Below are 21,752 nucleotides of genomic sequence, written 5' to 3'. Positions count from 1 at the left end.
GTGGTGTCTCGGTGTTTCACAGTGACATCCCAGCACCTCTCCGTGGTGTCCCAGTGCCACCCAGCGGTGTCCCCGCGGTGTCCCAGTGTCGCACAGAGGCCCCGGTTTTACACCTCAGACCCCACCCTGGTCTCTGCCAGTCTCCTGCAGAGCCCCCGCAGCCCCCCAGGCACAGCCCAGTTCTTCACAGGGTCTGCCAGGACAGTTCCAGTGCTCCCAGGGACATCTCCCCGAGCTTCCCAGTGTTGCCTCAGCTCTCCTGGAAACATCCCAGTTCATCCCAGAGCTTCCCTGCACTATCCCAGTTTCTCACAGAGCTTCCCACACCGATCCAGGGCCCCCCAGGGACAATCCATGGACACCCAGAGCTTCTCAGTTGTCCCAGTGCATCCCAGTGCCCTCTGGGGACATCCCAGTGCCACTCCAGTGCCCTCTGGGGACATCCCAGTATCATCCCAGTGCCACTCCAGTGCCCTCTGGGGACATCCCAGTATCATCCCAGTGCCACCCCAGTGCCCTCTGGGGACATCCCAGTGCCTCCCAGAGCCCCCAGCACTTGCTGGTGACACCCAAGGGAGGAGACCAGAGCCAGAGCTGGAGGCACTGGGGTTTATTGGGGACATTGGGGTCCAACCCTAGAGCCCGTAGATGTTGTCCCTGTCCCTGCTGTCCCAGGCCACCAGCTCGTCCCGCCGGAACCAGAAGCCGATTTCCCTCTGGGCCGTCTCCACTGAGTCACTGGCGTGGACCACGTTCCTGCAGGGGACAGGGATGGGGATAGTGGGGATGGGGACACTGGGGACAGGGATGGGGACAGGGATGGGGACAGGGATGGGGACAGTGGGGACGGGGATAGTGGGGACGGGGATGGGGACAGGGATGGGGACAGGGATGGGGACAGTGGGGACAGGGACAGTATGGACAGGGATGGGGACAGTGGGGACAGAGATGGGGACACTGGGGACAGGGATAGTGGGGACAGGGATGGGGACACTGGGGATGGGGACACTGGGGACAGGGATGGGGACAGTGCCATGGCCGTGCCCTCCCTTCCCCCGCAGCCCTACCTGGTGATGTGCACACTGAGGTCCCCCCGGATGGTCCCCACGGCGCTGCTGTCCCCAACCATGGCCCGCGAGCACCGCACCACGTCATAACCCTCCCACACCTGCGGGACAGCGACAGCTGAGTCCCCTGAGCCCCCTGCGCCCCCCGGGACCCCCGGGCTGTCCCCTCACCATGGCCACCACCGGCCCCGAGGTCATGTAGGTGACAAGGGAGGGGTAGAAAGGCTTCAGCCGCAGCTGCTCGTAGTGCTGGTCCACCAGCCTCTGATCCGCCTGGGGCAGTGACACAGTGACAGTGACACCCGGGCGGTGTCCCCCGCTCCGGGGACAGCGTTTCCCCGCCGGGCCCGGGTACCTGCAGCAGTTTCATGGCCACCAGTTTGAAGCCGCGGCGCTCGAAGCGCCGGATGATGTCCCCGAGCAGCCGCCGCTGCAGCGCGTCCGGCTTGGCCACCAGCAGAGTCCTCTCCTGCAGCGCCGCGGGGGCTGCGGGGGCACTGTCACTGTCCTGGGGCATTGTCACTGTCCTGGGGCATTGTCACCACCCTAGGGTATTGTCACCGCCCTGGGGCATTGTCACTGTCCTGGGGCATTGTCACCACCCTGGGACATTGTCACTACCCTGGGGTATTGTCACCGCCCTGGGGCATTGTCACTGTCCTGGGGCACTGTCACCACCCTGGGGCACTGTCACCGTCCTGGGGCACTGTCACTGTCCTGGGGCACTGTCACCGCCCTGGGGCACTGTCACCGCCCTGGGGCATTGTCACTGTCCTGGGGCACTGTCACTGTCCTGGGGCACTGTCACCGCCCTGGGGCATTGTCACCACCCTGGGGCATTGTCACCACCCTGGGGCACTGTCACCGCCCTGGGGCATTGTCACCGCCGCGGGCTGTGCTCGGCCCCGAGGCTGTCACAGGAACCCGCCCCCATCCCTGTCTCCACCTCTGTCCCCATCCCTGTCCCCATCCCATCCCAGGGCGGTGTCCCCTGGCCAGGCTGTGCCCCCCAGCCTGGTGGGGTCCCAGGGGATGTGCCACAAAGCCCTGATGGGGCACCAAAGGGACGGGACGGCAACAGGAGCTCTGAGGGACTGGGGACAGGGTGGGGATGAGAAAAGCATCCCCAGGGGCAGGGCAGGGTCCCCAGGGGCAGGGCAGGGATGTGGGAAGGGTCCTCAGGGGCAGAACAGGATCCCCAGGGACAAGACATGGATGAGAAAAGGGTCCCCAGGGACAGGACAGGGATATGGGAAGTGGGAAGGATCCCCAGGGACAGGATGGGGATGAGGAAAGGTCCCCAGGGACAGGACAGGGATGTGGGAAAAAATCCCCAGGGGCAGGACAGGGATGAGGAGAGGGTCCTCAAGGACAGGACAGGGATGAGGAAAGGGTTCCCAGGGACAGGACAGGGATGTGGAAAGGCTCCCCAGGGGCAGGACAGGGATGAGGAGAGGCTCCCCAGGGGCAGGACAGGGATGAGGAAAGGCTCCCCAGGGGCAGGACAGGGATGAGGAGAGGCTCCCCAGGGGCAGGACAGGGATGAGAAAAGGGTCCCCAACGGCAAGGAAGGGTCCCCAGGGACAGGATGGGGATGTGGGAAGTCTCCCCAGGGGCAGGGCCGTGTCTCACCCGAGCTGTAGCCGCGGGGCCCGGGGGGGCTCAGCCCCGGCTGCCCCCGGGGGAGGCTCCGGGCCAGGCAGCGCCCCAGGGAGCCCATGGCGGCCCCGCCGGGTCCCACCCGGCCTCGCTCGCTCTGCGAGGGCTTTAAGGAGCCGGCCGAGCCCGGGGACGGCTCAGCCTCCCGTCCCTCCCCTTAAAGCAGCAGCCGGGGCCGCTGCGCCTGCTCGGGATGTCCCGGGACAGAGCAAAAACCACCCCAGTGCCTTCCCACGGGCCAATGGATTCAACAGGTTGTGGGAAAGAGACTTTCTGCCCCTAAATAAGGGGCTGGGGGTGGGGAAAGGTCCCTCTCCAGGGTCTGCCAGGCCAGGGGAATGGGACAGAAAGAGATTATTAAAGATTTGTAAAAGGTGTTAGGAAAAACATCCTCATCATGTCACTCCAGTGGTCCAGAAATGAAGAGATGAGCTGCAGTGTCCAGTGAACTCACACTGTGCTGAAGTCTCAGCTGAAGTCTGTTAAAACCCCACATTTATCACAGAATCCTGGAATGGTTTGGGTGTGGAGGGACTTTAAAGCTCATCCCACCCCCTGCCATGGGCAGGGACACCTCCCACCAGCCCAGGTTGCTCCAAACCTCATCCAGCCTGGCCTTGGACACTTCCAGGGATCCAGGGGCAGCCACAGCTGCTCTGGGCCTGCCCACCCTCCCAGGGAACAATTCCTGCCCAATCTCCCATCTAATCCTTCATCCTAAGGCAATTTCCCTAGTCCTGTCACTCCATGCCTTTGTGAGAAGTTCCTCTCATATTTAATCTATTAAATATAAAAACTAAAACTGATTTAAATACTGCTTCCTGACCAGAGACTGCAAGGAACAGAAATCCTTCCCAGCTGCACGATCAGAGATCCACAAGTCCCACCCAGTTTGGTCCTGCCTGACTGGGATTTTACCACTAGTGGGTCCCTGGTCAGAGGGTGAATTCCAGCTCCAGCTCCCTGGGAATGGGAGAATTTCTTCCTGCAGGCACTTCCTGATCATTTCAGACAAATGTGATGGAGGGAATGAATGGATCACCACAACATGAGACAGAAAACAATGAGGAGACAGCAGAAGCAGCAGCCACCACTGATCTGCACCTTCCAGGAGCTGCTGGACTTGTTGGGATCCTTGTTGGCTGCTCCTCGTTCCTGATCCTGGGAAAAGCTGTGGATCACTCCGTGTTCATTTACAGAATGACCTAGATGGAAAACTAACCCAGCCCCGAGTTATTTAAAACAACAAAGTAAGCACTTTATTCCCATTAAGCATGTTGTTTTAGTATCACAATGGAATGATGAGAAAACGTTTAAAAAAAACCCAAAAAAAAAAAAAAAGTCTCTAAATCCCCGCCAACATCGGGGAGGTTTTTCAAGGCAATTTAAAAACAAAGGGAGTGACAGAAGTGCCAAACCAGTCCCAACGTCAGGAGATTCCTCCTCTGAGAGCTGGGCAGGGCAGGAAGGTGGAATGACACGAAGGTACGAATGTCTGAAGTGGTCTTTGGCGCTTCTGCCTCGCGTTTGATACGGACATGATCTCTCCAGACACCTCCAGATGCAACAAAGTGCTACAGGAGCAGAGGGAACGCCCCAGAGGGAGAGGGATTCCCCAACAGTCGGGATGCCCCGCGTTAAGACACATCCTGCTGGCTCCAGCTGCGGCCTCGGGCTGGGCAGGGAGAACTCAAAGAGGAAGCGTGGAGCGAGGAGGTGAATCCAGGGCGTGGAGCCCAGCCCAGGGGGCACAGGGGGTGGTGGAGGAGAACAGGACACGGAGCTGTTCCCCAGGGGAAGGGGCAGCAGTCCAGTGCAGTCACTATAACTTCACAGTCCCCGGGGGCAGGCTGTCGTTGCAGAGTCTGTAATAGCGCAGGTCGTTCACCAGCCTGTGCACGTTCTGTGTGAAGGAGGGCAGGTCCTGCAAGGGTAAACAACAGAAAACTGATGGGAATGGGCTCAGGGCAGGCAGGGGCACACAGCCTGTGGTGTTCACACTCAACAGATCCATCCTGACTCGTCCTGAGCTCGGGGAACTCCAGCTCCTGGGGCAGGGATGGTGTCAGAGCTCACTGCAGGGATCCAGGCCCTGCTCCCATCTCTGGATTCCCATTGTGCAGCCAGGCCAGAGGGGAATGGTCATGGAATCATGGAATGGGCTGGGAAGGGCCTAAAAACTCATCCAGTTCCAACCCCTGCCATGGCAGGGACACCTTCCACTATCCCAGGCTGCTCTAAGCCCCGTCCAACCTGGCCTTGGACACTTCCAGTGCCAGGGCCTGCCCACCCTCCCAGGGAACAATTCCTGCCCAATCTCCCACCCAGCCCTGCCCTCTGGCAGTGGGAAGCCATTCCTTGTGTCCTGTCCCTCCATCCCTTGTCCCCAGTCCCTCTCCAGCTCTCCTGGAGCCCCTTTAGGGCTGGCAGGGGCTCTGAGCTCTCCCTGGAGCTTCTCCTCTCCAGGTGAGCACCCCCAGCTCTCCCAGCCTGGCTCCATGGCTGGATGCAGCACTAATTCCTTGGTGCCCTCCTGCCAAGGCTCCTGGGTGTCACACACTCCCTAAAAAGGACCTATATTCCTGAAAGCAGTTGCCTTCTGGAGCCAAGCATTTCCTCCATTCCTATCCTCACCCTTGGCCCCAAATTCCCATTCCCTCCTTGAGGGCAGGGAGCACTCATTGGACAACCCTCAGTAAATGGAAGGCAGAACCTGCTGCTCTGCCATCATATTCCCCACATTTCCTCCCCACACACGAGGGGTTTGCAGGAATTGTGAGCCTTTGCAGGTACTCTGCTGTTGTCCTTACTGCAACCCTCAAACATCTGGCCAGCAGCTGGAGCGAGATTTAAGCAAGAACCTGAGCATCCCACTCAGCAATGTCAGCCTACTCCAATGAAAACTTCCTCCAGGAAACACAACCCCTGACTCTCCCACAGCATCCTGAGGCATGAGATGTCAGCTCTGCCACCTGCAGTGACAAATCCTTGCCTGGGGATTGCTGGGTGTGGTTGGGAACAAAAAGCCCTGCCTGGAGACATATCCTGGGGGAGCCCTGTGCATCCTGGTCCCCTCCTTACCCTGTCCATTTTGAAATTCCTCCCCAGCACGTTCTTCTGGTTGGAGTCCACACCGTCACAGCTGGCCAGGAACTCGGGCAGGAAGGCGGAGTAGAAGCCATCGAAGTCCACCGAGGCCATGTTGTAGGTGGCGATGCCGATCTCCTCCTGCAGCAGGTCGTGGGATTTGTGCACCAGCACCTGCAGCAGCACGTTGACAAACTGGAACAGCATCGTGGTCCTGAAGATCTTCTGCACAGGGAGAGGGGAACAGGGTTAAGAGATTTCACTCCTCCCATAAGAGGACAAATCCAGTGAGGACAGAGCGGCCACAGCTGCAAACTCTGGTGAGACTGAGATGGTTTTCTAAGCCAAGCCAGATCAAAAATGGCTAAAACAAGGTCAATTAGTATCAGCTTGAAAGTTAATGTTGAATTTGGCCACACAAGGCTGTGGCATAAAACCCCCAAATCCTGATCTGGACATCCAAGTAGCTTAAAAACAGCTCTCACCTCTTCCCATGCACAGAGAGCACAGGCTCAGGTAGGACCCACCTTGTGGTACAGCTTCTGCTTTGTGTTCAGTGTCTCCAGGTAGAAGAGGTTCTGCTTGAACAAGTGAATGTCAGGCTGCAGGAAAGACTGGCCAAAGGCCTGGGAACAAAGCACAGTGGGAGGAAAGGGTTGGAGACCACCACAAACATCACACCTGCCAGGCAAAACAACAGCATTTTCACCCTGACACCAGGACAAACCCCTGGGAGCCAAGATAATAAGAGTTCAAATCACCTGTGCTGCCACCAGATCCGTGGGAATGGCATTTTGGTGGGAATGTGGGCATGTCACATCCAGCTGCTGAGCTGGGCCCACTGGGGAGGCCAAGGTGGCACTGGAGAGGGCCAGGGATGCTGGGCCCAGCTCCCAGGGCAGGCAGGCTGCTCAGAGAGGTCACCTCAGGCACCACAGCATGGGGGAACAGACCAGGACACAGCCCAGGGTGAGCCCTGAGTCTCAGCCAGGAGCCCAAGCAGATGTCACTGCCCTGATTCAGGATTTGGAGATGGGAGCCTGTGCAGTGAAGAGCCCAGAACAAAACCTGCTGGAGCCTGAGCTGGTCTGGCAGGGCTGCACAGATCACAATGTGTGATCAAACATCTTTTCCACCCTGAACACCTCCAAAACACAGCACAGGTGGATGAGGTCAGCTCTGTACAGAGACAGGCAGCAGGAGTTTAACAGTTTCTCTTCAAGGCATTGTGAATAGAAGAGTTTATTCTCCCACATGACCCACTTATTGTCAAATGGACAAAAATGACCCAGATCCCATCAAGACTGAGCCAGTTCTGGCCTTAGATCTCAGGTGGAAATCAGCATACAAACTATTAATATCCCCACACAAAGCAATGACTGTGGGAACACTTAGAGAACATTAAACATGAGTTTTGTATCAGAGCAATAAGAGCCAAGGAGTAAAACAAGCAGTGCAGTATTGTCACCCTGCCTGAATTGAGATTATTACACAAATTGAGATTATTACACAAATATCATCCACAATGAGGCATTCAAGAGTGTGGAAATGTTACACAGCTACAGGTTAAAGAGATGCTTGGACAGCCCTGCACAGGAACCAGCCTGGGCTTCATTCACACCAAAAGGTGGCAGGAGAAGGGAAGGCCAGAGAGAAACATGGCCCAGTTTATGTCACTGCAAGAGCTCCCTCTCCACTTGTGCACCACACAGGACCCAGTTTCTCCAGGCACTCCATGATGGGAAAACTTTGCCAAAGTCCTCCCACCTGCAGTCTAAGGAGATCTAGGAATTCAAGGGAACTCATCTGGCCAGCTCTGACCAAAATAACACATGGAATAAAGTGTGTTATTCTTAAAAAAATTAAGGTCTTTTCCAACTCAAACCATTCCCTGATTCTTTATTCCCCTGGCCAAAGCCTGGCAGGTGTTACCCCACTGACCCTTCCCCACCATGGCCCGTGGTGCAGCACTCAACAAGTCCATGGAAAGCAAAGGACACTCAGAAAAACCTTCCCTGCACTGACAGCTCTCCCCAGTGCCAATCACAACACTCAGAATTAAATGGGTCAGTGGCAGTAATGTGTTTTTATTGCAGGATGAGGCTTGCAAAGGAATTAACATTGCTTCCTCATGCCTGCATGGCTCTGTGCCTTCTGAGCTCAGCAGCTGGGTCACTCCTCAGCAACTTTCATTTTCAGCAGTTTTGGGAGGCAAAATCTCACTCAAGACTCATCTAAAACCATCACCCACAGGTGCCCATGTGGGATCCTCACAAGAACAAAGACATTGAGGGGCTGGAGTGTGTCCAGGGAAGGGAACAGAGCTGGGGAAGGGGGTGGAGCACCAGGAGCAGCTGAGGGAGCTGGAAAGGGGCTCAGCCTGGAGAAAAGGAGGCTCAGGGGGGACCTTGTGGCTCTGCACAACTCCCTGACAGGAGGGGACAGCCAGGGGGGGATCAGGCTCTGCTCCCAAGGAACAGGATGAGAGGGAACAGCCTCAAGTTGTACCAGGGGAGGTTTAGGTTGGATATTGGGAATATTCCTTCATGGAATGGGTGATCAGACACTGGCACAGCTGCCCAGGGCAGTGATGGGGTCACCATCCCTGCAGGGATTTAAAAGCTCTGTGGATGTGGCACTTTGGGATGTGTTTTAGTGGTGGGGGAATGATTTGACTCAATCTCAGGGGGCTTTTCCAACCTTGATGATTCTGTGATTCCATGTTTTATGCCCCCCAAGCAGGGAGTGCTCCCCTGCAGGGCAGGTTCTGGGGAATGCTGGGAATGGGTGAGTTACCTGCATGATGGCACTGAACTGGGCTTCATTCTCCATCTGCTCCTCTGCCACTCCCCTCTGGACACTGGCCAGCACACTGGATTTGAAGAAGTACCTCCAGTTGTGGTGCAGGACCCGGAAGAGCAGCTCAAACAGCTCTGCCTTCACATCAGGGGATGAGCGCTGGCAGGAGAGGGGACAGAGCTCAGAGCAGCTCCCCTGGGAGCCCACCCCAAGCCCTGGATCCCTCCCACCCAGTGCTGCAGCCAAGCATCAAAGCACTTCTCCTAAGGCAGCACCAGAGCCAGGAGCTGTAGGATCGTGCTGAAAACACATCACTGACTCTGAGCTGTACCTCCTGCTCTGACCACCTCCCTAATTTCAGCTTCTCTTGAAATCCGTGACAAAATCCTCCATTCACCCTGCTTCCAATCCCACTGACTACTCCCCCACAGGGTGTTTTCCCTCCACACTTGCAGCTCTTGGAAAGTCAAAGCTTCATCACTGCCATGCCCCCAGCAATCCCATCCCTTCCCTTCCCTTCCCTGGCTGTCCTACCTCTGCAATGATGGGATACACCTGCTCCATGCACAGGGAGATGACACTGGGCAGGAAGGGTTTGAACACCTGGCCTGGCTCCTGCACCACCACCTGCAGGATCTTCAGGAACTTTTCCACCACCCGGCAGCCGGTGCTGCCCTCGTGGAGGATGCTCTCTGCCAGCTGCTCCCTGCGACACAAACAGGCATTAGGAACATTCCCCCAAAGGTCCAAAGGCTCACCTGGTTCACTGGAAAAGAGGTGATGACTCTAAAACGCTCAGTCAGTTAATACTGGCCAAGTCATGAAGCCACAGAAGGGAAGGAGGTTGTGACTGAGGGTTGGCAGACCCTTCTCCCTAACAAAAGATGAGTGAAGGGACACTCAGACCTTGGGCAGGAGCTAAAAGGGAATGTGAGAGTCCAGTTCAACACCCCACACAGTCAGGAAGTCTGTGGGAGAGCTGGAATTGCACAGTGGTAGGTATGACTGATGAGCATGCACTGGGGTCTCTCCAGACTTGGAATTGTTTTCATCAGATTCAGCCCTGGGATGTGACAAAGTCTGGCCACAAAGGCTGGGAACAGCCCACTTTAGGGACAGGGACCAAGTGGCTGAGCAGCTCCTACAATAAACCATCCTCAGGGGTAAGAAAGAAGTGACCAGTGTCAGGCAGTACCTGGTGAACATGTTCAGGAAGGTCTGTATGATCTGCTCAGTGAAAGGCACTCCCATCTGCACCCTCAGGCCTTGGAACAGGGTGAGGAAGAAGCTCAGCATCTCATCTGTCACATCTGAGTGAAGAGAAAAGCAAAAGGAACATGTTAAGGAAACATCCAAGTGCATCAAGAAGTCTTTTATGTTTAAGTCTGAAATTTGCTCCTCCTGTTCAGGGAACCCCATTTACTTTTGGGAATTTACCAACAGGGTTGTCTGAGAAACTGAAACCATCAGCTGGTTCCTACAGGGCTTCAAGATTGTTCATCCCCTTCCCAAACCTGCCCAGGATGATGAGCACAGGCAGCACCAACCCCCCAGAACAACCACAACCCTGCCAGCAAAGCCTCAGAGTGCTCAGAGTGCTGGGAGAAAGCTCAGGGGCAGCTCCAGACCCATCTCCTGTTCTCACTGCATGTACAGGGTTAACAGGAAACACCAGGAAATCCAGAACATCCCCACAGCTCAGGGTGGAGGAGACAGAATCCAGCTTGTTTTTTTGGCAGGAACTGAGGAGACCCTTCTATCTTCAGAAGTGAGCACATGGTGATGCAGTGAGCTCATCCTTCATCCATCCCAATAACGGCTGGATAACCAAGCTGGAGCTGCCCAACTCCTCCCTCATCACACAGCCTTTGATTGCCAATAAATTGCAGTTAATGAGGCTGCCAGCCTGTTCTGAAGGCAACAGCTCCCTGGAGTCACAGCCCCTTTTGCTGCTGGCTGCCTTGGATCCTCTGTTTTTCACTGCTTTTGTCTCCCCTCAACCCCCATCACTGAGAAAATCTCACCCAGCTCCAAGTGGAACAGCAGGAAGGACCTTGATGTGACACAAAACACAAGGCCAAAAGGTGGCCAAGTGACAGTCCTGGTTCCATCTCAGGGGAAAAAAACCCCCAAATCCCACATAATTTGACCCAATCTGATGACAACTTAAGTCTTCAAGCTTCTGCAGAGAATGTAAATGGCAAATACAGCTAGAAAGGGTATTTTAAAGTTTTGGGGTTATTTTTTTGTGGTCAGGACCAGCTCCTCTTTAAAAATGTGACAATCCTGGATGTCCCTTCCCTGCTGTGCTTCAGCCCAGCTCTCCCAGCACACCCAACACCCCACACCACAACTCTGTGCTGCTGCTCTGGGTGTCACCAGGAGCTCAAAAAGCTACTCACAGCATGACCCCTGGCCTGAGGTTATACCTGACTGATGAATGAAAGCTGGGAAGAGGGCTAGTGAGACCTGCACGGATTCTTGCAGCGACTGATAACAGATCTGCCGGGACTTGGTGGATTCTCCAGAGACACTTTCTACAATGTCTTCCAGAACGCTCAGTGTCTGGTGGATGATCACTTTGGCTGCAAAACAAGAGGAGTGATGCTTCTTGCATGTGCCAAAACTGCTCACAGGTAAGAGAAATTAAGCTTGCCCACAGAGTAATTAAAACAACTGACGTGTGACATTGCAGGTTTCTGGATGATTTCTAAAGTGATCCTCAATGAAAAAATCCCCCAAAATCAGGCCCAAAGCATATACAGTAGTTTCCTTGCACTCCTGCCAGGAGTTTCCTTGCATTCTTCCCATATAAAAAAAGCCTCTCCAGTACTTCCCAAGCCTGGAAGAAATTCTTATTTTCTCTCTTTGCTTTTTACAAAGATGCTGCTCCCAGCCAGTATTTCTGATATTACACCATGAGGCTGTTCAGCATTCCCAATGCAATCCTTACTAGCTAAACTTTCATCCCAACCCTAATCCCACCTTCCTTAGCACTTTAATGGAAGAGTTTAGAGGCGACCTGTGCTGAGAGAGCAGAAAAGCCTCTAAAAACAGCAAGAAAACACAACCTGCTCCTTTCCCGTCCTCCCCGTACGCGAAACAACTTCTCAGCCAAAATCATTACTGGTGAATCAACTGAATGACACTCCCCAGTGAAACAGGAGTGAGCAGGATGCTGGTACTTACTGTCCTCCATCTGCACCTTCCTCTGGGGCAGGCTGGCCGTGGCCTTGAGCTGCCGGTAGTCCCTGGTGAGGGCGGACACGAGGCTGGCGTGGTTGGTGGAGCGCACGGCCCACTGCTGCTCGCTCTCAGGCAGGTTGGGCCAGGGCAGCAGCAGCACGTTGGACAGAGCCCTGCACACCAACACCTGGGCCTGGGAGGGACAGGAATCACAGCTAAGGAATGGTTTGGGTGGGAAGAGTCATGGAATGGATTGGGTGGGAAGGGAGGTTAGAGCTTGTCATGTTTCGCCCCCCTGGTTTGAGCATCTCTGGTGTGTGGGAGGTTCTGGATGAGCTCTGTGGAGGTTTCTGGACACTGAGGGTGGATTGTAGCTCCCAAAACACCCACACAGGTTATAAGGATATATATATATATAACCTTACAGGATATAAACCCTGAGCTCCTGGTAGCCACAAGGAGATGTGAGAGCGGGAAGTCCCCTACAAGAGCCCAGACAGCACCAAGGTTGGACTGACAGCAAAACCATTGAATCGTGGAATGGTTTGGGTTGAAGGGACCTTAAAGATCCTTAAATAGTTCCAAACCCCTGCTATAGGCAGGGACACTTTCCACCAGACCACCTAGCCTTGGATGGGACACCCACAACCTCTCTGGGCAACACTAAGCAAAGAGACAAAGTTTTAACTTTTTTTCCAGGCTAATTTTTGCTAGACCACAAGCCTGGAGTGAAGTGACATTTTATGGCTGTCCAAGACACCAGTGGTGCTCACTGTTCAACAGAATAACAAGCCCAAGTGAAAACTACCAGCTCTGCAAAGAGAAAGAGAGAGAGAGAGAGAAGCAAAGCTCCAGGATTTAAGGCCTGGAAGCAGCTCCCAGCTCTGTCAGCCCTTCCCTGCAGCAGTAAATCTCTGGTGTTTATAAAAACAAAGATGATTTTACTTTCATTACTCCTTGTCTGGTTTACAAGCTGAGCTTCTGCACTTGTGCAGCACTTTGTGCTTCTCTGCCAGCACACAACACAACCACATCCCAGCCCTGTGGCTTGTCAGTGCTATAAATGGAACATATTTATATTATTTACATTGCTCCTGCAGTACAAATAAGTGAGTTTCACAAAAAACTCTTTGAGTAGGTCAGAATCAACGTAAAGATGCTGCAGAACTGGGGATGGTGTCAAAAAACGAGAAAATAATCAGATCTCAGAGGTGCAACTGTATTTTTTCCTTGTGCTGCTCCTCGAAACAAATGATTAATTACACACAATACAAATGTAATTTGTGGCTATCCACAATACAGAGATGACTGCTGCCCCTCCAGCTGATTTTTGAGGTTATCCCTCCCCACCTGAGGCCCCTGTGAGGTGGCTGACCTTGTCGGGAAGGCGCTGGGCAGAGGTGTCAGTGATCCTGTTGAACACTTTCTGCACGGCCGGGATGCTGATGAGGAACACGGGGCGCACCGTGGTGGCCAAGGACACCAGCAGGTGACACGCAGACAGCAGCAGCTTCTCCTGCACCTGAGACATAGACAGGGCTGCCCACCAGCACACACAGCCAGGTCACTGAGCTGCCAGGACCTTTGGGGTGTAGCCAGGGGAGGGGTCGGGCTCTGCTCCCAGGGAAAAGGGACAGGATGATGAGAGGAAACGGCCTCAAGTTGTGCTAGGGGAGGTTTAGATTGGATTTTGGGAAAAGTTCTTAATGGAAAAAGTGGTCAGGCACAGGTTGTTCAAGGCAGTCCCCATCCTTTGGAGGGATTTAAGAACCATATGGATGTGATATTTAGGGACATGGGTCAGGTGGTGGCCTTGTGGCAGTACTGGAGGAATGGTTGGATTTGATCTTAGAAAGCTCTTCCTAAACAATTCTGTGATTTATTTGCCAACCAGAGCATAGCTGAGTTCCCTTAATACCACAAGAGAGAGAGAGAGACTACTCTACTTTCAATCCCTAAAATACTTAGACTGAGTTTAAAAACCTTTAAAGTTGCTTTTGCTCATATTAGCCTGACCCCCGATGCTGTTGGGAACTTCCTGTGGCTCTGGGATGCAGCCCCAGCTCCCAGCCTGCCCCAGCTGAGCAGAGAGCAGCCCCCAGCCCCCAGGGGAGGCAGTACCTTGGAGCTGATGAGGGGGGTGATGGCCTCCAGCGCCGTGGACACCAGGGAGATGAACTGCTCGGGGTTCTGCCGGTGCACTTCGCTGTAGAACTGGGCCAGCCAGTGAGCGTAGGCCTGCAGGGCTGCCAGGGACTGGGCGTGCCTGGGGACACCAGGGGACACACTCAGCACCACAACAGGACACAGGAGTGCTGCTCCAGGCAAATCTGGCAGTGTGGTTTGTAAAAAATCCTCCCTGGTTTGAGTTCTGGACCCGCCAAAGCAAAGGCGTGAATTGATAAAGCCGAGTTATCACCAGCTGTACTTGACTAAAGACACTTCATAATCACACTTCTAGCATGTGAAATTAGAGTCAGGATGTTTCAGAGAGGTGTCCCCTCAATGTGTGACAGTGTTGCTTTCTCAGGCGAGTATTAGAAAATGGACCACATCTCTTTTCTTGTTTGCATTAGGGACAAAATTAGGTCCATTAGAAAATGGATCATATTTTGTTTCTTCAGGGACAGAGAAAAGGGGGAACCCTTGCTGATAGATCATGGAAAACACCTCCCCAATTACTGTAAACCAGAAAAAAACCCCATAAAAACAACTTCACCTGCACAAATTTCAGTGCCATTAACTTGGGACTAATAGGAGAAATCCCATTAGTTATACAGTGAGATGGTGAAATCTAGTGGGAGTCTTCAAGGAGCTGCCAAAGGTGCAATTACAAACCAGAACAAGTGTTCAAACCTTAAATTCTGGTCACAGAGGTGATCCAAGATTTCACACTGAATGTCAGGGCCTGGAGGGCAGGCAGTTGTTTGCCCCAGAAATGGTTTGTACACCTTATGTTTGTCTTGGAAGACAAGGATTGAAACCCTCAACTGGGAAAAACCTCTTTTACCTGAGCCACAGATCTGACTTTGGCAGCAAAAAAAAAAATAAAAATCCATCAACTGGATTTATAAATAAACTACACAATACACAGTGCATCCATTCCTTTAAAATATCACTGTAGTAACACTTATTTCCTCATTAATTACCCTGCTTTTACAGCCACCAGCTCAGGGCACAATCCCAGCTTGCTCTCAGAGCTGATTTAAAGGGACATTTTTCCTTCTCAGCACAAACATGTTTTCCTTTAAACGACCTGGGTACTTCCATTAGAGGAAAGCCTGGTCCAGTGTGCTGGCAGCAGCCTTGACTTCCATCAGCTGAAAAAGGTGCTTTGCTTGGGGAGCTGCCAACAGATTCCCAGAGAATCTGCCAAGGAAGGGTGAGAGCAGCAGAGGCAGGAGGAGATCCAACCCTTCCCACAGCAGTTTGGGTGTACAGCCCACACTCACACGTCGATGAGGTCAGGTTTGAGCACGGAGGGAACGGCGGTTTCGATGTTGTACAGCTTGATTTGGGATCCATACAACGTCACCTTCACCAGCCTGCAGGAGCAAACACACGTGGCAGTGAAAAGGGGTTGGACAAATCTGCTCCAGTACCTGGTCTGTGTCAATGTTTAGCTAATAAACAAATGAGATTTTGACCATTTGGCTTAAAATAATTCAGAGCCTTGGTGCACTGTTTGGGATAAAATGGAACGAGTCAGATGTTCCTGCACGGAAATGAAAATATAAAACCTGTGCAAAGGCCTGAAATTCTCCCATGTGCTAATTAAGTATCTTGGAGAGGAAGAATAAAATGTCTGCCCCTTGAGCTTTCACAGGTCTTTTCATTTAAGAGAAGAATCATGGAATCATCAAGGTTGGAAAAGACCCTGAAGATCACAAAGTCAAAGGAGGTTTTGGTGATTTAGTTTTGAACTTTCATCAAACTCTACCTGTTATTTCATTGCCTCAAATGCAGATGCTGGAACACAAGTCCCTCAGTGTTTTCAAGTGACTGAGTTTATCTCATCCCACTCCTGCCATGAGCAGGGACACCTTCCACTATCCCAGGCTGCTCCAAGCCCCCATCCAGCCTGGCCTTGGACAATTCCAGGGATCCAGGGGCAGCCACAGCTGCTCTGGGCACCCTGCCAGGGAACAATTCCTGCCCAATATCCCACCCATCCCTGTCCTCTGACAGTGGGAAGCCATTTCCCCCATCCTGGCACTTCAAGCCTTTATAAAAAGTCTCTCTCCATCTTTCCCGATGGCTCCTTCAGTTACTGCAAGAGGTAACCAAGTCACCCCTGAGCTGTTTCTTTTCCAGGCTGAAACAATCCCAATTCTCCCAGCCTGGCTCCACATCAGAGGGGCTCCAGCTCCACATTCCTTCCTGTGCTGGGTCCCAGGATTGGAGGCAGCTCTGCAGGTGGGATCTCACCTGAACAAAGGGGCAGAACCCTCAACCCCATGCTGCCCACACTGGGTGGGTTTTACAACCCACATTGTGGCCATCAAACCCCTCTCCTCACAGCGAGGGGAGGCAGAAGGAAGGCCTGTTTTTGTCACTGTGCCTGCAGGGCTGCCAGAGGCTGCACCCACCTCTCCACCACAGTGAGAGCGTCGTTGAACCTGGCGGCGAACACGTCCCCGGTGAAATACTCGGCCAGGCGACCCACGGCCTGCAGCAGAGAGCTCAGGTCCCTCAGGGAGCAGTGCAGCCTCCTGCAGTCATTCTCTGCTGTGATGTTCAGCCTGTGACCTGCAGGGACACCCCAGCCCATCAGCAACCCTGCCACATCACCAAGAGCTGCCCTCCAGAGCTGGAATTTCCTTGTTTGCACAAGGGAAAAAACCCACGGCAGCTCTGGGATTAATCCCTGCAGCTCTTGGGGATGGGAAACCTGGTGACAAAGTGACAGGAAATGCAAAGTTTATTCTAATTACATGACAAGAATTCTTTCTGAAAGGAGCTCAACACTAGGTCACAGGTCAGATGGCAGCACTGGCCAAGGCACTGCAGCACTGGAGCTTGGAAAGGAAGCTCAGCTCTTCTGAGGCTGATAAAGATGTCAACGACTATTTCAGCCTTTTACACCTTTATTTCTTTCTGTATGGTGTTAATTCCTACACAAACAGGAGCCTTTCTGTTTCCTGCTGCCACCAGCAGCATTCTCAGCTCTGGAAAAGGTGGTTTTCCACATGCAGAAGGTGGTTTTCCACCTGGAGAAGGTGGTTTTCCACACTCCCTCTGCTGGCTACAGTTCCAGTGTGACAGATTCCTTTCCTGGTCACACCAGGGAATTTCAATATCACCTTAAGCTACAACCTCCCCTCAGGCAGATCTCACTGCTGCTGCTTCCCTTGTTTCTCAGGAAGGAGCTGTAGTATTTGGTGCTGCACATCTGCTCTTAACACCTTTTGTATCTTCATTTCAAATACCAGAACAAGGGAAGAACCAAGCCAATAAGAATAAATTGTATTTTGAGATTTCTGTCTGCTGATGGAGTTTTAACTACTGAGCATGAGACACCACAAAGGTTTGGATCACAGAATATAGAAAAAAAAAAAAAACAAAAAAAACAACACCACAGCAGATCTAGAGTGGTTTTGCAATGATGAAAGAGGGAGTGTTAGAGGAGGGTTATTACCTGTTCCTGAAGTGACCACGAACTGCTGGAGCCCCAGATACACTTCCAGGTTATCCTGCAGAACAGGGAACTGGAAGAGAGAAGAACTGATGGTGATCCTGGGGCTTGGCAGACAGTAACACCCAACTACTGATTGCTCTGCCAGAGCAGAGTTCTCTCATTTCTCCCCAGTGCCTTCAGACAGACATTTGGAGGAAGGGCAGGATGTGCTCAGGGCTGATGCTGCTGCATCCCTCAATTTCCCAGGTCCTGACAGCTGTCAGGAAAACAGATATCACTCCCCTGTGGCAGCTCTCCTTTGCCTCTAACCCCAGCAATCAGGCTGACAAGATAATGGTCTGACAGTGGAAATGAGGGCACAGCACCAGGAATACACAGCTGGAGGTACAACCCAGGCCAAGGAGCAGCAGAGTCTGAAGTGATTCTGTGCTCACCCACCTCACCTGGAAAAATCACCTTCTCAAAAGGTGATACTTAAAAATCCCCCAAAACATAATGCAACCAGAAAGGTGAGTTCAGTGCCTCTACCAGGGCACAGAAGGGAAGCAGTGCAGCAGCACTCTGCCAGCTGTAGGCTGCAGCAGCTGAAATTCCACAGGGAAACAGCCAAAGGAATAAACACCACAGTCCTCATGCACCCCAGTGTGGGATCAGTGTCAGCCCAGCTCCATCACTCAGCACTGACAGCAAACATGCCAGATCCTGCTCATAATTCAGCTGAAGAGTGTTTTTCAACCCTTTCAGCCTGGCAGAGCTCTGTTTAATTTCTGTTGGGGAAAATGGTTGAAATTGGGGGTTGGTTTAGGGAAGTTCTCTCACCCATCAGCAGCAGGAGCTGCAGCCTTTCCTTGCCCAGCATGGGATGGAGTAACGGCAGCTGCTGTCCACTGCTTTAATTATCTGCCACTGCTAAAACTCCTAAACTAACCAGTGCAGCCACTGGGAGAAGCACTGGGAACTGCTTGAGAGCCTCCCACATTCCCCAGTCCACAAGAGCTGGGAACAATGCAGGGCTCAGGAAAACACTCCCTACCCAACTTCCAACGTGCTGTGCCTAATTAACAGTGGAGAGTCTTTGCATAAGTGCCCGAGGGGAGTTTACAAAACCACAGAGCCTTCCTCCTGTGAATGTGTTACTCCAAGGAAGCCACATGCTCGTGCTTTTCTCCATCTGATCCATCTGCTCCCTGAAACACCCGCTCTGCTCCCAGCAAAGCTGCACAGCAGCCTCTGCTTTTGTTCCCTCCTTCTCCTGCTTCAAGAAAAAAAAAAAAGCAACTGCAAAGGCACTTCAGGTCAGGCATCTCCTGCCTCTGCAGCAGCCCAGTTTTCTCTGCTGCTTGGGAATACAGTTCAGAGGTCGAGGTGTGCAGCGTTCCCAGCAGGATTAATGACTTGCTGAGATCTCACTGCTGTTAATTCACTTTCTCCTCACCCAGCAGAACCTCACCTGGACTGCTCTGAATTCTGAGTCACGTTTCCAGCCTCAAGATTTCCTCCTCAAAATTGTTGTGATGCTACAAAGCCAGACAGGTTTTACACCACCAAAGGCAGTGACAGCAGCTGAAGAGAAGCACTTATCCAGATCAGATCTGCTTGCCAATAGTCCAAGGCCTCTCTCCAGCATTTTTATCTAGCCTTTAATTAAAATCAAGATTCCTCTCTCTTTAAAGCCCTAATAATGACACTTATCTGCCCAAATCAGCCCTGCCTCAGAGATAAAGGCCAAGATTAACAGCACAGAGGAGCTGCTGCCAAATGTTTACACTTTGAGAGGTGAGAACTTCTAAAGAGTGTCCACCAAGCTGGACTTAGACACTAAAGCACTCTCTTCACCAAGAAATGCAACGAAGCCAAAACCAATTTTTCTCTCTTCAATTTCTAATCTCCCCTTGCCAAGTTTTGCATCAACCCCAAATTTCTCTACTTTTTTTTTTTTTTTTTTTTGGCACTGAGGCTTCTATAAAAAAAACCAAACAAACCTAAAGCAGTTGGTGCTCATTCCACGTGGCACTCTGGGCCTGGGGAGGACTTACCAGTGTGGAGAAGGCGTGAGTTGGCAGGAGCTCCATGACTTTGGCCACCACCTCCAAGCTCTGGCGCAAGTACCGCTGCCACTCCGTTTGCTGCTGCAGGCAGAGGGGACACGGGGTGAGCACAGCCCTTCCCAGGGGGACACAGAGATTTTGGGGCACTGGGAAAGGAGGGACAGGAAGGAGAAACCCCCCAAAACTGACTCAGAGCAGTGCCTTAGAGAAATGTAATTAGCACATTCCATTCGAGCTTATTTTCGTGTAGAATTCATTCTGTTTTCACACAGAATTGATAAAACCACAGGGAAAGTGCAGGAGAAGGGAGGGGAAAGAGTGGCAATAAGTTGATAGGTGAGTAAAATAATTATTTTAACAGTAAAAGACTCTTTCCGTGCTCAGCTACACAGGTGACTGAGAAAGAAGCTGCCTGGTACCATCACAGCCCATTAATATGAAAAGGTAAAAATGGAACAAGAAATACACACAGCAACATAAACAACAGCATCATGTCCTGACTTCATTTTGTTCTTAAATAATGAACTAAAACCCTTTTCAAGTTTTATACCAAAAGCTTAAAGTTCTAAAAGCTTAAAGCTCAAGTATTATCATTTGCCATGCTGTTTCAGAAGGAAAACTTCATCAGGACTGCTCTAGATAATTTATACCCTTATTTGTGACATTATTATCACCATGGAAAAGCATCCAAACACCAACATGGTCTTTACAGGGGGATGACAGCTAATTATCCAGATGACACAAGTGTCAAATGAATCAAGAAAATAATTTATTTTGCTTATGAAATGGTGCTGCTATCAAGCTCAGAAGCTGAGATGTGATCAGCCCTCAAATGCCTCAGAATTTAAAAATCTGATCCCATTTGTGATGGAAAATTCCCTCTGCTCCTTCACCTACCCTCTTGTGCCAGCTGACCTGCCCTTCCAGGGCTTTGGCCACCTATTCCACTTTGACATTTATCAGCTCCAAAATGATTTTTATCAATATTAACTTAGGAAAAATAAAACTTAAACACAAGCACCAACACTACACAGCTTCAAGCTTTTGCTCCAGAGATATTTTAGCATTTAAATTCCCAATTGACCAGCAAATTAATTCCAAACTAATTAAAGACTTTAAATCCCAAAGGTGTCCAGACATGGGTATCTAATACCTCTGACAATCAGAATGTAAGGATCTAAATTTTTCCCTCCAATAAGAACAAGGTTAAACCCAAAGGTTCCATCTTCAGTGTGATTTTTTTGTGAAAATCATCTGCAGCTGTTTCACAGCTCAAGCCCCACACAGAAGGGAGGGAACAAACAGCTGTTTAGCCCATATTCCCATGTACAAGGTGTGAAAAAGCCACTCCAGGAGCCAGCAGTGCAAGGGTTCACATGTGGCTCTGCTCCTTACATCATCATCCAGGGTCTCGTCATCCAGCTCCTCCAGCTGTGCCTGGTTATACCTGAACTGGATCCGGTTCAACACCTCTGTCAGCAGCAGAACCAAGGCATCTTCGTACCTGCAGCCACCAGGGAGACACACAGAGAGCTGGATAAAACCCTCCCAGCAAAGGGAATCTAAATCAGAACAGTTTTACCAAGCAGCTCCTGGGATTTGAGGTATCAGCTCATTTCAGGTCACAAGGTACCTGTAAGGAAACAGCCTTGGCAATACTCAAAATCCCTCTGGAAGGGAAAGGGAGGATTGGCAGCAATGGGAACAGCCCCAGAGTTCAAAACAGGAAAAGCAGGAACAGCTTGCCAGGAACAACATCAGGTGTCCACAAAGAGAGCCTGTCACAGCCTGGGCTGTCCTCTGCAGCCTCTGCTGCTCTGGGCACTGAATGAGGAACAGAGGAGGGACCTTGAGCCTGTCTGTGCTGCTGTCCCCTTCTCCAACACTGAAATTCAGACCCTTCTCTCCTGAAACAAAGGCAGCCCCTTTCCTGCTCACACTGTAGGAACATCACTGAGATATCCCTGCACCTCTAGGAGCTCTTCAGAGCACACCAGAGAGCCAACAGAAATAATGCCAAGCTGCAAACTCAGCAGAGTCTCCTGGTGCCACAACACCCAAACTTCAGGGATTTCAAGCAGAGTTAGTCTGACTTTTCCTTAAAAAAAAAAAACTCTTTCTCAAAACAGCTGGGGCCTCATTAAGAAAAAATCCTGGTTTTTTTCTAGGGAAAAACAGGCCTTAAAAAAGAGTAGCAGACACAGGGCATGAGGCAAAGCAAGTGTCAGATGTGACAGGCAGCTGCAAGCTCTGGGCAAGGTGGTGTAA

The 21,752-nt window shown here is 51.9% G+C and overlaps 2 protein-coding genes across 2 annotated transcripts in view; both read right to left on the bottom strand.

The window, feature by feature from the left end:
- Nucleotides 1-635: 635 nt before the first annotated feature.
- On the bottom strand, nucleotides 636-2,963 carry LOC310915641 (nucleoside diphosphate kinase, mitochondrial-like; the record flags this gene model as incomplete). The annotated part of the gene is made up of 5 exons (XM_083872695.1): nucleotides 2,700-2,963; nucleotides 1,423-1,553; nucleotides 1,239-1,340; nucleotides 1,068-1,168; nucleotides 636-756 (listed from the first exon to the last, which is right to left on the bottom strand). Exons 1-5 carry the CDS (start codon nucleotides 2,785-2,787, stop codon nucleotides 636-638), a joined length of 543 nt encoding a protein of 180 aa, XP_083728821.1. The 5' UTR covers nucleotides 2,788-2,963.
- A 1,004-nt stretch (nucleotides 2,964-3,967) lies between these two features.
- XPO6 (exportin 6) overlaps nucleotides 3,968-21,752 on the bottom strand; it is a 50,442-nt gene continuing 32,657 nt past the window's right edge. The window contains exons 10-24 of the mRNA XM_083872166.1: nucleotides 20,880-20,988; nucleotides 19,473-19,565; nucleotides 17,437-17,506; nucleotides 16,388-16,547; nucleotides 15,251-15,343; nucleotides 13,920-14,064; nucleotides 13,174-13,320; nucleotides 11,802-11,991; nucleotides 11,042-11,197; nucleotides 9,808-9,922; nucleotides 9,147-9,318; nucleotides 8,610-8,771; nucleotides 6,341-6,439; nucleotides 5,808-6,038; nucleotides 3,968-4,650 (exon numbers count right to left, since the gene is read on the bottom strand). Coding sequence (XP_083728292.1) covers nucleotides 4,549-4,650; nucleotides 5,808-6,038; nucleotides 6,341-6,439; nucleotides 8,610-8,771; nucleotides 9,147-9,318; nucleotides 9,808-9,922; nucleotides 11,042-11,197; nucleotides 11,802-11,991; nucleotides 13,174-13,320; nucleotides 13,920-14,064; nucleotides 15,251-15,343; nucleotides 16,388-16,547; nucleotides 17,437-17,506; nucleotides 19,473-19,565; nucleotides 20,880-20,988 — 2,044 coding nt within the window. The 3' untranslated portion in view covers nucleotides 3,968-4,548. The remainder of the gene's footprint in view (nucleotides 4,651-5,807; nucleotides 6,039-6,340; nucleotides 6,440-8,609; nucleotides 8,772-9,146; nucleotides 9,319-9,807; nucleotides 9,923-11,041; nucleotides 11,198-11,801; nucleotides 11,992-13,173; nucleotides 13,321-13,919; nucleotides 14,065-15,250; nucleotides 15,344-16,387; nucleotides 16,548-17,436; nucleotides 17,507-19,472; nucleotides 19,566-20,879; nucleotides 20,989-21,752) is intronic.

This window comes from Zosterops lateralis (genome assembly GCF_965231275.1).
Source record: "Zosterops lateralis genome assembly, chromosome: 15".
Taxonomy (NCBI): Eukaryota; Metazoa; Chordata; class Aves; order Passeriformes; family Zosteropidae; genus Zosterops; species Zosterops lateralis.
Note: the sequence above shows the minus strand (reverse complement) of the source record. Positions and strands in the feature narration are given on the sequence as shown.